This window comes from Caretta caretta, chromosome 15 (genome assembly GCF_965140235.1).
Source record: "Caretta caretta isolate rCarCar2 chromosome 15, rCarCar1.hap1, whole genome shotgun sequence".
NCBI classification, from domain to species: domain Eukaryota; kingdom Metazoa; phylum Chordata; order Testudines; family Cheloniidae; genus Caretta; species Caretta caretta.
The window spans coordinates 3,486,707-3,503,725 of NC_134220.1; the positions used below are offsets into that span (position 1 = coordinate 3,486,707).

At 49.5% G+C, this 17,019-nt stretch overlaps 1 protein-coding gene across 2 annotated transcripts in view; it reads right to left on the minus strand.

Moving 5' to 3' along the window:
- Positions 1 to 302: 302 nt before the first annotated feature.
- Positions 303 to 17,019, minus strand: part of MORC2 (MORC family CW-type zinc finger 2) — a 116,124-nt gene continuing 99,407 nt past the window's right edge. For both annotated transcript variants that reach the window (XM_048821068.2, XM_048821067.2), the window contains exons 25-26: positions 16,387 to 16,575; positions 303 to 1,403 (exon numbers count right to left, since the gene is read on the minus strand). In XM_048821068.2, the coding sequence (XP_048677025.2) occupies positions 1,335 to 1,403; positions 16,387 to 16,575 (258 nt within the window). In that variant the 3' untranslated portion in view covers positions 303 to 1,334. The remainder of the gene's footprint in view (positions 1,404 to 16,386; positions 16,576 to 17,019) is intronic.

A 17,019-nucleotide genomic window follows, 5' to 3' on the forward strand; every position in this document is an offset into this window, starting at 1 on the left:
TGGGGCTGGGGCTTTCTGTCCCAAGCTTCAACACGTCTAACACTGGCCCTGCTTTGCAGACCCTCTGAAGCCTTCATGTGATCCCCCACGGGGCACTAGACCCCTGGTTGAGAGCCACTGCCCTACCAGTTTTAAATACAGCCTCCAACCCCCACATTAGAGAGGACAGGGCTCATCCTTCCTGCTGAGCTGGGGCTGGGTGCAATCCAATGACTAAAAGGGGGAACAGCTCCATTTCCAGTGCTCTAGTTAAAACAACTGGAAGAGACCAAGTGGAGCAAAGCAAGAAAGAGCAGAGGGAGTGGCACTTAGAACACAGGGTCAGCTTTATTTTGAGCTAGTCAGGGAGTCCATCTGCCCCTCACAATTCACATCTCAAACAATGGCAGCACTGGTGAAGAACGTGCAATATGGGGCTGTAGAAGTAGTAGAAACCTTGCACTCTAACCCTTGCACTTCCCTGCCCTGAGAAATCACAAGGTACCAGGACCCCAGCAGGCTCAGTCCCAGCACTGAGAGCCTCTCCCCCCACCCACCCCCCATTAAAGCATCAGTAGGTCTAAGCTTCCTAGGCCTGCTAACAGAGCCCCATTCCCCCTGTTTGATCCTATGGCTGTGTAATGAGGGCTCTGAAGACCCCACCATCCATGCTCAGTTACAGTGTCCTTAAGGTTCACACCCCATCCCATCAATGAAGAATGTGTGCACTGATCTCCTTGTGTAGTTAGAATCCCTAGCTCTGAGCCTCCTATGACCCAGTTACCATAGCCCTGAGGGTCCAAGCCCCATCCAGCTTCTGCTCAGTCACTCAAGGCCTCAGAGTAGGTGTTTCCATTAAGTTGTTGCTAGATTTTTCCTTTCTTTATCTGAAGAGGCATCAGGTACAAGGTGCTGGAGAGGATGTTCTGGTGCCAAGAACTAGGCACAGATTACCAGCATACCGCCAAAGGAAAAAGGTTCTTGCACTTTTACTGCACTGAAGGGGGAAAAAAAAAAAAAAACCACAAAACACAAACAAAACAAAACACAAACACAGATACCCTCCTGTCATACCAGGCACAGTTCCTGTTTCTTTTAAAAAATAAATATTTATAAACAAAGGGAAGAGATTTGAAGAACTACAATGTTAAAAACTGTCCTGCCAACAGCACCAATGTCTTTTGCATGTAAAATCACAAGAACAGGTTGTACATCGACACACCAATATGATACACAGTCTAATGGCCCTCCCCTTTCATGCGCTGCTTGGGTCCCCTCCACTGCAGGAATCCACATCTCAGAGATCACAGGGACCAACTCCTCCATGCTGCTTGCCAGTGCGGGGTCTAGACTGCTCAGTCTCCCTTGGTGATCAGATCCTCAATATATGCATCCAGCTCATCATCAGTATTAATATCGATGTCCTGAAACCAAAGGCGCAAGAGGAGGTTACTTACGTGGATGGGAGGCCCTTCGAGATGTATGGTCTCTTATCTGTATTCCACTGAGGGTTTAAGCGCGTGCCCAGAGCCAAGAATTTGAAAGTAGTAATGTTTGCTGGTAGGCTCATGGGCCCTTGCTTCACCTCATCGTTTTGTCCAAGGCAATAAAAGGCAGGGTGGACTGACCCTGAAACACCGGAATGCGTTAACTAGGGAGGTGGTAGAATCTCCTTCCTTAGAGGTTTTTAAGGTCAGGCTTGACAAAGCCCTGGCTGGGATGATTTAACTGGGAATTGGTCCTGCTTCGAGCAGGGGGTTGGACTAGATGACCTTCTGGGGTCCCTTCCAACCCTGATATTCTATGATTCTATGACCCTGGCCTCAGTTCCTTCACCACAAACTGAACAGATGCACAGCGGAGGGAAAAGAGGGTAGGAAGTGGAATACAGATAGGGACCACACATCTCCAACAACCTCCAGTTGCATGTAAGTAATCGCCTCCTCTTCTTTGAGTGATGGTCCCTACTGTATTCCACTGAGGGTGATTAACAAGCTGTACCTAATTTGGAGGCGGGTGCAAGGAAGAGAATGGAATGGTGGTCCAGAAGACAGCTGTGCCGAACAAGGCATCCATCCCAGAGTTTTGCACCAAGGTGTAATGAGCAACAAACGTTCATACTGAACTCCACGTGGATGCCCTGCATATGTCTGGAAGCAGTACATTGTGAAGGGAGAGCATAGTAGATGCTTGAGCTCTTGTGGAATGGGCTCTCCCCCCAAGGAGTGGAGGCTGACCCAATAACCAACAGCAGAGTATATGCACCCTGAAATTCACTTAGACATCTTCTGTGTGGAGATTGCCTGCCCCTTAATCCTTTCAACAAACAGTCTAGAGGACTTCCTGAATGGTCTCGTCCTCTGCAGGTAGAAGGCCAAGGCCCTACAGAGATCAAGGGAGTGAAGGCGCCACTCCTCTGCTGAGGCATGAGGCTTCGGCAAGAAAGCAGGTAAGTGCATTGGTTGGGTGAGATGAAAGCAAGAAACAACCTTTGCAGAAACTTGGGGTACTGGCCCAGGGCAACTTTGTCACTATGGAACTTGGTGAAAGGGGGGTCCGCCCTCATTGCCCTCAGTTCACTTATCCTTCTCATGGGAAGTAATAACCCCAGGAAGGCAACCTTCATGGAAAGGAGGGACAGGGACATGAAGCCAGTGGCTCAAAGGGCAATTTCATTAAATGTCAAGAGAACAAAGTAGAGGTCCCACTGGGGATCAATAAGTTGAATGGGCAGGAAGGTTCTGAGGAGACGCTTTCAAAACCTGGTAGCCAATGGATACGTAAATAGGGAGTGCCCTTCCATGGGGGGGAAGTCCACAGGGACAAGGCCCCTCTGTTGGGACAGGAGGCAAAGCGCTTCCATTTGGCCCACTAGCTTGAGCTTTGTGGACTCTTTCCTGCTGCTTGAGAGGATGTTTTAGAATTATAGGACAGGAAGGGACCTCAAGAGATTATGTAGTCCAGTCCCCAGTCACAGCAGGACTAAGTATTATCTAGACCATCTCTGACAGGTGTTTGTCTAATCTGCTCTTAGAAATCTCAAATGATGTACTGCCAACGAACATTCTCATTCTAGCGAAGATGCCCATCCAAAAACCAAGCTCTGAGGTGAAGCATCTGTGGATCAGGATGCCTGATCCTGCTGCCATGTTGGGTGAGCAGCTCCAGGAAAGTTGGCAGAGGAAGCGAGGGAGAAGCTGACAGGAGAAGAAGGTGGGGAAACCAGAACGGGCCTGGCCAGAAAGGGGTGATCAGAATAATCATGACCCTCTCCTATCTAATCTTGTGGGGGACTTGTGGCAGCAGAGGTAGAGGGGGAAAGGAGTAATTGATCTGGTCTGACCAGTGGAGGACAAGGGCATCGCCTCGGGAATGGGTGCAGAGCCCCCCCCCCCGCCCCCGAGCAGTATGTGCTGCACTTGTTGTAGGTGCGGGAGGCAAGAAGGTCCCTGCTTGGAGTCCTCCATAGGCTGAAAATGTCGTTAACTATGGTGTCGTGAAGCTCCCAATCGTGATCGACTATGTATTTGTTGCTGAGAGAGTCTGAAATCATGTTCTGAGTCCCCAGAAGATAGGCTGCTGACAACAGGATCTTGTGGGCAGTGCACCAATCCCACAGATGAACTGCTTCCACACAGAGTGTAGTTGATCTCGTGCCCCCATGTTTGATAATGTAACAAACACTGGTGGTGTTGTCAGAAATGATGAGAACATGATGGGAGCAAATGGATGGAAGAAATGCGAGACGCTCTCCATACTACCTGAAGCTCCAGGATATTGATGTGCATTCTGGATTCCCGAGGGGTCCAAGACCTTTGTGTCATGCGCTCGCCCATGTGGGCGCCCCACCTGGCGAGCCATGTGTTTGTGATGATTGTTGTGTCAAGGAATGATGGGAGAAAAAGCATCCCAGTGCAGACCTAGCTCAGGTCCATCCACCAGAGGAGGGAGGAAAGCACCTCTCGGGGGACTGTTACAAAAAGCCAGTCAGCTGCGAACCAGCTGAGCGGCAAACAGCAGAGAGGCTAACAGAAGGAGTTTGCCTGGGATCTGTTTGAGAGGAGGTACACTAAGGGCTGCATTAGGGAGGCTAAAAGAAAAGGAGTACTTGTGGCACCTTAGAGACTAACCAATTTATTTGAGCATGAGCTTTCGTGAGCTACAGCTCACTTCATCAGATGTTTACCGTGGAAACTGCAGCAGACTTTATATACACACAGAGAATATGAAACAATACCTCCTCCCACCCCACTGTCCTGCTGGTAATAGCTTATCTAAAATGATCAACAGGTGGGCCATTTCCAGCACAAATCCAGGTTTTCTCACCCTCCACCCCCCCACACAGATTCACGCTCCTGCTGGTGCTAGCCCATCCAAAGTGACAACTCTTTACAAAATCAAGTCGGGCTATTTCCTGCATAGATCCAGGTTTTCTCACATCCCCCCCACCCCCATACACACACAAACTCACTCTCCTGCTGGTAATAGCTCATCTAAACTGACCACTCTCCAAGTTTAAATCCAAGTTAAACCAGAACATCTAGGGGGGGGGGGGTTAGGAAAAAACAAGAGGAAACAGGCTACCTTGCATAATGACTTAGCCACTCCCAGTCTCTATTTAAGCCTAAATTAATAGTATCCAATTTGCAAATGAATTCCAATTCAGCAGTTTCTCGCTGGAGTCTGGATTTGAAGTTTTTTTGTTTTAAGATAGCAACCTTCATGTCTGTGATTGCGTGACCAGAGAGATTGAAGTGTTCTCCGACTGGTTTATGAATGTTATAATTCTTGACATCTGATTTGTGTCCATTTATTCTTTTACGTAGAGACTGTCCAGTTTGACCAATGTACATGGCAGAGGGGCATTGCTGGCACATGATGGCATATATCACATTGGTGGATGTGCAGGTGAACGAGCCTCTGATAGTGTGGCTGATGTTATTAGGCCCTGTGATGGTGTCCCCTGAATAGATATGTGGGCACAATTGGCAACGGGCTTTGTTGCAAGGATAAGTTCCTGGGTTAGTGGTTCTGTTGTGTGGTATGTGGTTGTTGGTGAGTATTTGCTTCAGGTTGCGGGGCTGTCTGTAGGCAAGGACTGGCCTGTCTCCCAAGACTTGTGAGAGTGTTGGGTCATCCTTTAGGATAGGTTGTAGATCCTTAATAATGCGTTGGAGGGGTTTTAGTTGGGGGCTGAAGGTGACCGCTAGTGGCGTTCTGTTATTTTCTTTGTTAGGCCTGTCCTGTAGTAGGTAACTTCTGGGAACTCTTCTGGCTCTATCAATCTGTTTCTTTACTTCTGCAGGTGGGTATTGTAGTTGTAAGAAAGCTTGACAGAGATCTTGTAGGTGTTTGTCTCTGTCTGAGGGGTTGGAGCAAATGCGGTTGTATCGCAGAGCTTGGCTGTAGACGATGGATCGTGTGGTGTGGTCAGGGTGAAAGCTGGAGGCATGCAGGTAGGAATAGCGGTCAGTAGGTTTCCGGTATAGGGTGGTGTTTATGTGGCCATTGTTTATTAGCACTGTAGTGTCCAGGAAGTGGATCTCTTGTGTGGACTGGACCACCTCAGCCTGGTCCAGTCCACACAAGAGATCCACTTCCTGGACACTACAGTGCTAATAAACAATGGCCACATAAACACCACCCTATACCGGAAACCTACTGACCGCTATTCCTACCTGCATGCCTCCAGCTTTCACCCTGACCACACCACACGATCCATCGTCTACAGCCAAGCTCTGCGATACAACCGCATTTGCTCCAACCCCTCAGACAGAGACAAACACCTACAAGATCTCTGTCAAGCTTTCTTACAACTACAATACCCACCTGCAGAAGTAAAGAAACAGATTGATAGAGCCAGAAGAGTTCCCAGAAGTTACCTACTACAGGACAGGCCTAACAAAGAAAATAACAGAACGCCACTAGCAGTCACCTTCAGCCCCCAACTAAAACCCCTCCAACGCATTATTAAGGATCTACAACCTATCCTAAAGGATGACCCAACACTCTCACAAGTCTTGGGAGACAGGCCAGTCCTTGCCTACAGACAGCCCCGCAACCTGAAGCAAATACTCACCAACAACCACATACCACACAACAGAACCACTAACCCAGGAACTTATCCTTGCAACAAAGCCCGTTGCCAATTGTGCCCACATATCTATTCAGGGGACACCATCACAGGGCCTAATAACATCAGCCACACTATCAGAGGCTCGTTCACCTGCACATCCACCAATGTGATATATGCCATCATGTGCCAGCAATGCCCCTCTGCCATGTACATTGGTCAAACTGGACAGTCTCTACGTAAAAGAATAAATGGACACAAATCAGATGTCAAGAATTATAACATTCATAAACCAGTCGGAGAACACTTCAATCTCTCTGGTCACGCAATCACAGACATGAAGGTCGCTATCTTAAAACAAAAAAACTTCAAATCCAGACTCCAGCGAGAAACTGCTGAATTGGAATTCATTTGCAAATTGGATACTATTAATTTAGGCTTAAATAGAGACTGGGAGTGGCTAAGTCATTATGCAAGGTAGCCTGTTTCCTCTTGTTTTTTCCTACCCCCCCCCCCCAGATGTTCTGGTTTAACTTGGATTTAAACTTGGAGAGTGGTCAGTTTAGATGAGCTATTACCAGCAGGAGAGTGAGTTTGTGTGTGTATGGGGGTGGGGGGGATGTGAGAAAACCTGGATCTATGCAGGAAATAGCCCGACTTGATTTTGTAAAGAGTTGTCACTTTGGATGGGCTAGCACCAGCAGGAGAGTGAATCTGTGTGGGGGGGTGGAGGGTGAGAAAACCTGGATTTGTGCTGGAAATGGCCCACCTGTTGATCATTTTAGATAAGCTATTACCAGCAGGACAGTGGGGTGGGAGGAGGTATTGTTTCATATTCTCTGTGTGTATATAAAGTCTGCTGCAGTTTCCACGGTAAACATCTGATGAAGTGAGCTGTAGCTCACGAAAGCTCATGCTCAAATAAATTGGTTAGTCTCTAAGGTGCCACAAGTACTCCTTTTCTTTTTGCGAATACAGACTAACACGGCTGTTCCTCTGAAACCTGTCATTAGGGAGGCTGTGTTGGTGAGTATCTTGCGTGTCTGTTGTGGGGACAGTTTGACCGTGTGCTTGATTGGTTGTTTGAAAAGCGTGAATTGGGAGTGCTTTGTTCCAGGTGAGCCTTGAGTAGGCCTGACTGTTATAAAAAGCCAGCCAGCTGTGAATCAGCTGAGCGGCGAACAGCAGACAGGCTAACAGAGGGAGTTTGCCTGGGGAGAGCCCACTGAGGCGTACATCTTGCCAGCTTTTCTGAGTAGTTACTACAACTCCTGTGGAAGCTCGTAGAAGGACGATAATATGGATGGAGAGTGTTCAGCTGTTGTGACCTGCACTGGATGTGCCATGTTTGTCTTTCTTCCACAGGACAGAAGCTACTTTGTCTGTACAAAGTGCAAGCTGGTCTCCATATTGGAAGAGAAGGTTCAAGGTTACTTACTTACTCGGCAGCTCGCAGAAGCTACTAGATCGCACGCCCTGGTTCTCATGGGTGACTTTAATTTTCCTGATATCTGCTGGGAGAGCAATACAGCGGTGCATAGACAATCCAGGAAGTTTTTGGGAAGCGTAGGGGACAATTTCCTGGTGCAAGTGCTAGAGGAGCCAACTAGGGGGGGAGCTTTTCTTGACCTGCTGCTCACAAACCGGGAAGAATTAGTGGGGGAAGCAAAAGTGGATGGGAATCTGGGAGGCAGTGACCATGAGTTGGTTGAGTTCAGGATCCTGACACAGGGAAGAAAGGTAAGCAGCACGATACGGACCCTGGACTTCAGGAAAGCAGACTTCGACTCCCTCATGGAACAGATGGGTAGGATCCCCTGGGGGACTAACATGAAGGGGAAAGGAGTCCAGGAGAGCTGGCTGTATTTCAAGGAATCCCTGTTGAGGTTACAGGGACAAACCATCCCGATGTGTCGAAAGAATAGTAAATATGGCAGGCGACCAGCTTGGCTTAACGGTGAAATCCTAGCGGATCTTAAACATAAAAAAGAAGCTTACAAGAAGTGGAAGGTTGGACAAATGACCAGGGAAGAGTATAAAAATATTGCTCAGGCATGTAGGAATGAAATCAGGAGGGCCAAATCGCACCTGGAGCTGCAGCTAGCGAGAGATGTCAAGAGTAACAAGAAGGGTTTCTTCAGGTATATTGGCAAAAAGAAGAAAGCCAAGGAAAGTGTGGGCCCCTTAATGAATGAGGGAGGCAAGATACTCTTAGTGACAGAGGATGTGGAAAAAGCTAATGTACTCAATGCTTTTTTTGCCTCTGTCTTCACTAACAAGGTCAGCTCCCAGACTGCTGTGCTGGGCATCACAACATGGGGAATAGATGGCCAGCCCTCTGTGGAGAAAGAGGTGGTTAGGGACTATTTAGAAAAGCTGGACGTGCACAAGTCCATGGGGCCGGACGAGTTGCATCCGAGAGTGCTAAAGGAATTGGGGGCTGTGATTGCAGAGCCATTGGCCATTATCTTTGAAAACTCGTGGCGAACGGGGGAAGTCCCGGATGACTGGAAAAAGGCTAATGTAGTGCCAATCTTTAAAAAAGGGAAGAAGGGGGACCCTGGGAACTACAGGCCAGTCAGCCTCACCTCAGTCCCTGGAAAAATCATGGAGCAGCTCCTCAAAGAATCAATCCTGAAGCACTTACATGAGAGGAAAGTGATCAGGAACAGTCAGCATGGATTCACCAAGGGAAGGGAAAGCAGTGGATGTATTGTTTCTTGACTTTAGCAAAGCTTTTGACACGGTCTCCCACAGTATTCTTGTCAGCAAGTTAAAGAAGTATGGGCTGGATGAATGCACTATAAGGTGGGTAGAAAGTTGGCTAGATTGTCGGGCTCAACGGGTAGTGATCAATGGCTCCATGTCTAGTTGGCAGCTGGTGTCAAGTGGAGTGCCCCAGGGGTTGGTCCTGGGGCCGGTTTTATTCAATATCTTCATAAATGATCTGGAGGATGGTGTGGATTGCACTCTCAGCAAATTTGCGGATGATACTAAACTGGGAGGAGTGGTAGATATGCTGGAGGGCAGGGATAGGATAAAGAGGGACCTAGACAAATTGGAGTATTGCACCAAAAGAAATCTCATGAGGTTCAATAAGAATAAGTGCAGGGTCCTGCACTTAGGACGGAAGAACCCAATGCACAGCTACAGACTAGGGACTGAATGGCTAGGCAGCAGTTCTGCGGAAAAGGACCTAGGGGTGACAGTGGACGAGAAGCTGGATATGAGTCAACAGTGTGCCCTGGTTGCCAGGAAGGCCAATGGCATTTTGGGGTGTATAAGTAGGGGCATTGCCAGCAGATCGAGGGACGTGATCGTTCCCCTCTATTCGACACTGGTGAGGCCTCATCTGGAGTACTGTGTCCAGTTTTGGGCCCCACACTACAAGAAGGATGTGGAAAAATTGGAAAGCGTCCAGCGGAGAACAACAAAAATGATTAGGGGACTGGAACACATGACTTATGAGGACAGGCTGAGGGAACTGGGATTATTTAGTCTGCAGAAGAGAAGAATGAGGGGGGATTTGATAGTTGCTTTCAACTACCTGAAAGGGGGTTCCAAAGAGGATGGATCTAGACTGTTCTAGTGGTAGCAGATGACAGAACAAGGAATCTCAAGTTGCAGTGGGGAAGGTTTAGATTGGATGTTAGGAAAAACTTTTTCACTGGGAGGGTAGTGAAGCACTGGAATGCATTACCTAGGGAGGTGGTGGAATCCCCTTTCTTAGAAGTTTTTAAAGGTCAGGCTTGACAAAGCCCTGGCTGCGATGATTTAGTTGGAGATTGGTCCTGCTTTGAGCAGAAGGTTGGACTAAATGACCTCCTGAGGGCCCTTCCAACCCTGATATTCTATTATTCTATGACCGACAGTGGAAAGTACATGGTACGTCGCGTGGGTGAACAGACTCTTTGGAGCCACAGTTAAAGACAGCCAAGTCGGAGGTGAGCGAAGGTGATAACATATGTGCAAGCTGCCATGTGGCCAAGGAGGGATAGGCAATTCCTGTCCGGAACAGAAGGACCGTTTACTCAGACAACGAGTTCCTGCACAGTCTGGAACCTGTCCCTCGGTAAGAAGGGCCATGCTGAGACCATGCTGATGGAGGCCCCTATGAAATCCAGGGACTGTGTTGGAACCAGAGTTTATTTTTCGACATTTACACTCACCCCCAGGGGAGGAAAGGAGTCTGAGTGTCATGGCGGTTGAGGCTCAAGGCTTGACCCTGTATTGCTCTGCTAGCAGCCATTCAGTCATCGGGACGCAAATATCAGGACCCCCTGATGCCAGAGGTGGGTCGCTATGACAGAAAAATCTTTGGTGAAGACCCGTGGAGTAGTGGTGGATCCGAACAGTAGGCCCCTGCATTGGAAGAGCTGAGGGCCCACCGTGAATCTCAAGAACCTTCTGTTGGTTGGTTGGATGTCTGTGTGAAAATAGGCATCTTGCATACCAAGTGCTGTAAGTCACATGCCTCTTTTTAGTGACAGTATGATGGCTGCTAAGGTGACCATACCAAACTTCGGCTTGCATATGAAACAATTGAACCATTGGAGGTCCAGGATTGGTCTCCACCCATCCTTCTTCTTGGATACTAGAAAATACATGGAATAGAATGCGGTGCCCTGATAGTCCGGCAAAATGTGTTTTATTGCCCCCCTTTGCAGTAGGGAGTATACCTCTAGAGCGTGGATGCTGTCATGAGACTGGTCCCTGAGGAGGGATTGGGGCGAGGGATGCGTAGGAGGTAGTGTTGTGAACTTGATTGTATAGCCATGTTGAATGACATCCAGGATTCACTTGTCTGCTGTTATTGCACTGCAAGTTGTTAAAAAGAGCGCTAGACAACCCCCAAAGGGGGTGGGCTGAGTGCATGGCAGGAGGAGGCAAAGCAGTTGGTGGCTCTCTAAGTACACTCAGAGAAATCGCTTCTGGGAGGACTGATCATGTGATGCTGAAGGCTGTGAAGGCAGTCACGTAGGACGGGATTGCTGGGTCTTCTGTCGCTTGTGAGGTGGTTCATAGGGTTGTTGTTGGAAGAACTGGGGAGTCCTGAACTGCTCTGCAGGTGGCAGAATTTTTGCTTGGGTGCAGGTGTGTAGTTACCCAGAGATCGTAACATGGGTCTGGAATCCTTGAAGGAGTGGAGGGAATTGTCGGTCTTCTAGTTAATCAGGCGAGACTAATTGAAAGGTATTCTGTACCTCCCTGGGGAAATCTATGGTATTCTGTACCTCCCTGGGGAAACCAGATGAATGTAGTTGTGATTTCCTCTGCATTAGGATTCCCATAGCCATCACATGCAAAGAGGTATCCACCGTGTCCACAGCGCCATTCTCATGACCAGTTTGCACTCCTCCAGGATAGCCTGGAAACGGGCTTGACCTTGCTGGGGGAGTTTGTCAGTAAAGTCTTCCAATTTACTATAGTTGAGAGTCATATTTGTAGTTTGAGATCTGAAATTGGAGGCTAGCTGATGAGAAGACCTTGCGACCCAGAAGGTCCAGTCGCTTCCCTCGTCTGCCAGGGTGCAGTGTGAGTGCTGCTGCCTGGCCTATTCCATTGCCACTTGGATCACAATGGAATTGGGTGAGGAGTGGGACAATAGAAACTCAGACCCCTTAGCTGTAGGTACAGTAACTCCTCGCTTAACGTTGTAGTTATGTTCCTGAATAATGCTACTTTAGGTGAAACAATGTTAAGGAAATCTAATTTCCCCATAAGAATTAATGTAAGCGGGGGGGGGGGGGGGGGAGATTAGGTTCCAGTGTTACATACACACACAGTATTAGTTTTAAACAATTTAATACTGTACACAGTAATGAGGATTGTGACGCTTGGTTGAGGTGGAGGAGTCAGAGGATGGGATATTTCCCAGGAAATGCCTTGTGGCTAAAATGATGAACTAGCACTCGGCTGAGCTGTCAAGGGTTAACACGTTGTTAATGTAGTCTCACACTCTACAAGGCAGCGTGAATAGAGGGAGGAGACACAAACGCATGACAGTGGCTGCATCCCAATGGAGCGCACCATTCCCTCCACTTTCCACAGTGCCGGAGGGAGGGAGGGAGGGGGGGGGGAGAGAGGAGAGAGAGAGAGAGAGAGAGAGAGAGAGATGCGTATTGCCCCTTTAAGTACTCTGACCCCACTCTAAGTACACTGCCTTTTTAAATAGATCAGCAAGTTGAGACAGCAGCTGCTGCCAGCAAGCTCCCTCTGTCCTGAGCCCTGTTGTGTGTCCCCCATGCTCTGTGGAGATGGGGTACAGGAGCAGGGGGAGAGGGACACCCTCACATCAGCATCCCTCTTCTCCCCATCCCCTGCACAGCAAGCAGGAGGCTCCCGGGAACAGCACATGGCAATGGGAGGGGGGACACCTGAACTGCCCGGCAATTGATAGCCTGCTGAGCGGCTGCCACACAGGGAACTTAGGGGAGCCAATGGGGGGCTGCCAGACCACCCTGGTTCCAAGCCCCCACCAGCTCGCTGCAACAGGCTGCTCTTCCTGCAAGCAGTGGACAGAGCAGGTGGCTGCCAAACAAGGGAGCATTGCACAACTTTAAACGAGCATGTTCTCTAATAGATCAGCAACGTAACAGCGAAACATTAACCGGGACGGCGTTAAGCGAGGAGTTACTGTAGTACTGCTTTTCCGCCCCCTTGGAGGCAGGTGCACAAGTGGCTGGGGTGTGCCAAACAGTTCCAGCCAGCTGAAGAATGGCATTGTTGATTGGTAGAGCCACCCTGGTTGGTGCTGAGGCCTGAAGGATGCCCAGAAACTGGCGCTGTTTGTCCTGTACTTCCTCTAGTGGAATATGAAGGTCCTCACCCCCCCCACCTAGGAGGTCTTAGAACTGGCGAAAGTCACCTGGAGGTGAGGGGGAGCCAAGATCACTGCTGTGTTTGGAGGAGAGGACGGAAATAGTCCCTGCTGTGGAATCAGCACCAGTGGAATCAGACGGAGAGGTTCATCCTGCAAAACCAGTTCTGACCACCTACTCAAGGATGTCTGAAGCGGGGATGGGGCAAACCCTCTCTTGCTGAATGGGAAGATACTGAAGGTGGATAATATTGAGGCCAGGACCCATAGTGTGGCCAACGGGATGGATCCAGCAGATGCTGCAGAGGGTCCCATGGAGTGGGTTACCAGTGGCTTCTCTGCTGGGGGAGAGGAGGGTACTGCCAGGAGGCCCCTTCGTGTAACTCGTAGTGGCAGCAGTGGATGGGTGGCCGTTGTGCTCCATCCATATCCTCTGATGATGAAAACTAGGATTCCGGTTCCAAAGCTGGTATTGTTGGAACCCTATAAACTAGTGGTTCTCAACCAGGGTCTGGGGCTCCTGTGGGGTGGGGGTGGGGGGGACGGGACACGGGGGGACGACGACACACGACCCGCATGCTGGTTTGAGGGGGTCCACTAAGTATGGCTGGCGTTAGACTTGTTAGGGCCCAGGGCAGAAAGCTGAAGCCCCACCATGAAGGACTGCAGCCTGGGGCCCTGAGTTCCAGCACCTGGGGCTGAAGCTGAAGCCTAAGCAACTTAGTTTTGCAATTGCTTGTGGCATGGGCCACCGGGCAATGGCCCTGCTTCCTCCCCCTTAATGCCAGCTGTAGATTTTATATGGAGGAAAACAGCTGTGGCACAAGCGGGCCGTGGAGATTTTGCAGCATGTTGTGGGGGCCTCAGAAAGAAAATGGTTGAGAACCCCTGCTATAAACTACAGGGGAAAGGACAGAAGCACGATCTGACTGAGGTAAGTCCTGGGTTGGAAATTGTACCTCCCTAGGCACAGACTGTAGAGGAAGGCTTAGGATCTTGCTTCCCCTAGAGCAAAGAGTTCATGAGGCCCAGACACCATCTCCAACCTCTCCAGAGTCAGTGGCATGTGCTCTGTAGCTGGAAGGGGAGCTGGAGCGGAGGACAGTTTCAAAGCCGCCAGTTCCCTTGACTTAGGGCGGGCTGACTCAGAAGGCGTGTGCATCTCGGTGCTCGGTACTGGCCAATCTGCTAGCCTGTGTGATTTCTTGTCAAGCTTGTGAGCCTTGGAACGCACTGCTTCTCCGTGGCTGGAACTTGTGGAGGGTGCATCCTCCTCCTTGGGCCTGGAGGAAAACTTACTGCGTGCATATGGCGTATGCTTTCTTGCCTCTTGAGTAGGCCCCAGCACGGGGTCCGTAGTACTGGCAGAACTGGACTATCTCGGTGGTGAGAGACGCGTTCTTGGGTTTCTCAGGCTGATGTACAGCGGGGGTGCCCTGGCCTGGATCTCACTGCAGCCACATGGAGACCTCCATGAGGTGCTTCTTGAGGCAGAGATCCCGGCCTTCCTGGTTACTGCTTGGGAAGGACAAGCAGATGCTACACCTGGATGAAAAGTAGGCTTCTCCCAAGCAGTAGAGGCAGCGTTGTTGCTCGTCGCTGACTGAGAACAAGCGTGGGCAGGAGGTGCAGACCTTAAACCCTGGCGTCTTTGGTATAATCCAGTATAGGTATGGGTGCTGGGTTGGGGTGGAGGGACAGGTAAATGGATTCCCCAGTCTCTTATCTCCTAAAAACTACTACTAGACACTAAACTACAGTAAAAACTAGGCTAAAACCAACTATGTACAGTTCTAATTTTTTCTTTTCTTTTTTTAGTAGGTATGACTCAGACCAAGTGGCAGTGAAAAGGAACTGGAGATGCGGTCAGTCTGCCTCGCCCTTTGTCACCTCAGACAAACCGTAAGGCAAAGCAAGGGCGTATGCATGGGCCAACTGACACTACTTTCAAATTCTCCAGCTCCGGACGCATAGCACATACATAAACCCTCAGTGGAATACAATAGGGACCATCACTTGAAGAAGAAGAGATGTTACAGCAGATACATCAGGAGCAGGGGACGGGAAGCAGGGAGAGAAATGTTGTGATCTCTCTCTTCGGAAATCTCTGCAGCAACCCTTGCCATAACACTCCTGCCAATCCCCCTCAAGCCCGGCCTGCAGGATTCATTGCTATTCCAGGAGCTAAGAACTTCACATGTTTACACTGCAGATGTACATGTGATGTGTACATGTGCAGATGTGATGTACACTGCAGATGTTTACACTGTAGCTGGCAGTGCTACTTACCGGTAGCACTGCCAGCTTTCCTATCTGTGGCCTTATTAATAGCCAGCCATCCCCCAAACCCTATTGGAGCCCTGAGGCTCCGCTCCCACCGTACAACCCTACGCTCAAGTTTCCACAGCAGACACCATCCTGCTTTAGAACTGGGCAGATATTCCCTCCAGAGCACATCACCACTTCTTAACCAGCCCCAAGGATTGCTACTGAGAGACATGAAGTACTCCCTTTCCCCAGGAGTGGTGCACAGAGCTTCTTCTACACACGTGGTCTCTGGTGGCACAGAAAGCCAAAGCCAAGGGATGTTTCTCCTCTGCCTAGCTGTTGGTATAGTCATTGACACCGGAGGACAGTGGGGTGTAAATCAGAACTCCCCAATCACTCACACAAGGGGCAGCATCACGCACCCACACACAAGGTATAAAGCAGTGAAGAATCAGGCTCTGGGAATTTAACCCCACCTGCAACATAGAACACTGAGGGCTTGGCTACACTTGCGAGTTAGAGCGCATTAAAGCAGCCCCAGGTGCCCTAGCTCACTACCCGTCCACACTGGCAAGGCACGTAGAGCGCTCTGACTCCACAACCTGGTACTCCCCCTTGGCGAGAAGGTTAACGCTTGTTGCGCCTTGGCTGAAATACCCGGGGGTCAGCGTGAATGAGGTGTTGCATTACTGCGCTTTGATCAGCCTCTGGAAACGCCCCATAATCTCCTTAAGTCAAGTGGCTACTCTTTTCACGGTTTTGGAATCGCTGCAGGAATGCGGATATTCCCTTTGAAAGCTCTGTTTCTGACAGCCAGCATGCTTATCTGCTCCAGGACAATGCAACCATTACTGTGGAATGCTGTGTGTGAGAGAGAGGGGGGTGGGGTGGGCAAGGTGTGTGTGTGATGCTGTCTGAACTTACAAGACAGTGTGCTGACATGCTCTCAGCCCCTCAAAAAAACTCACTCTCTCCCCTCACATACACTTGTAGCCACGCCAGTACGCTTGTAGCTGTCAGTGTTGGACCAATTGCAGTGCTTTCCCTATTGCACTCTGCGAAGGCTCGTTTAACTCAAAGTGCTCGACATCTGCAAGTGTAGCCATGCCCTGAGTTACTGAGGACCAAAGACAAAGCTGGAAGTCAAGTCATGGGCAAAGTGAAGTCCTAACTTTCCTCAGTGTCTCAGCTGGCCCCAATCCAGCGGCACTCAGTAATTTTAATCTGCACCTGGGATCTCACCCACCTCCTGCACTTTCTGCAGAAGTGCCACAATATTAGTCCTCAGCTTCTGCAGTTTCTCCTCTGTCTCCTTAAGTTTTCTCTCTGAGCTGCGGAGGTTTTCCTCACAGGCTTTGGCGCGGGCGTCAGCACGAGTCTGATAGGAATTACACAAGTTCTGCAGACCCATCTCGTACTGTTTGAAATATTCTTTCTGTGGGCAGACGAAAAAGTGAGTCAATACCCTGTGACAAGGGGCAAGATCAAGAAACACCAAAGGCCCACCCCCAGCAGCATTCCCCCAACAGCTGCAATCTGCCAATAGTAATGAAGGGAACTCCAGATGCCAACCTCTGATACTGACAGGAAAACAACAGAAAGTCACCAATTAGACTGTTCATTTCTGGCTTTTACCACAAAACGTTAGACAGACAGGCTGCCCTGTCCCCCAAGAGCAGAGCCCAAAGCTCAGAGATGGACTCTAACGTGTACCCTCCCTCTGTCTGCGGCCACAGAGTCCCATACACCCTGCTCCCACCACTCCATTATGGTTTCCTCCCTGATTTACTGGTAGAAGTATCTAGGCAGAGCTAAAATGAAGTTGATTTGCCTCTCAAAGGACACCACTCCTTTTATTTTAGCATCTGTTCACCATCCA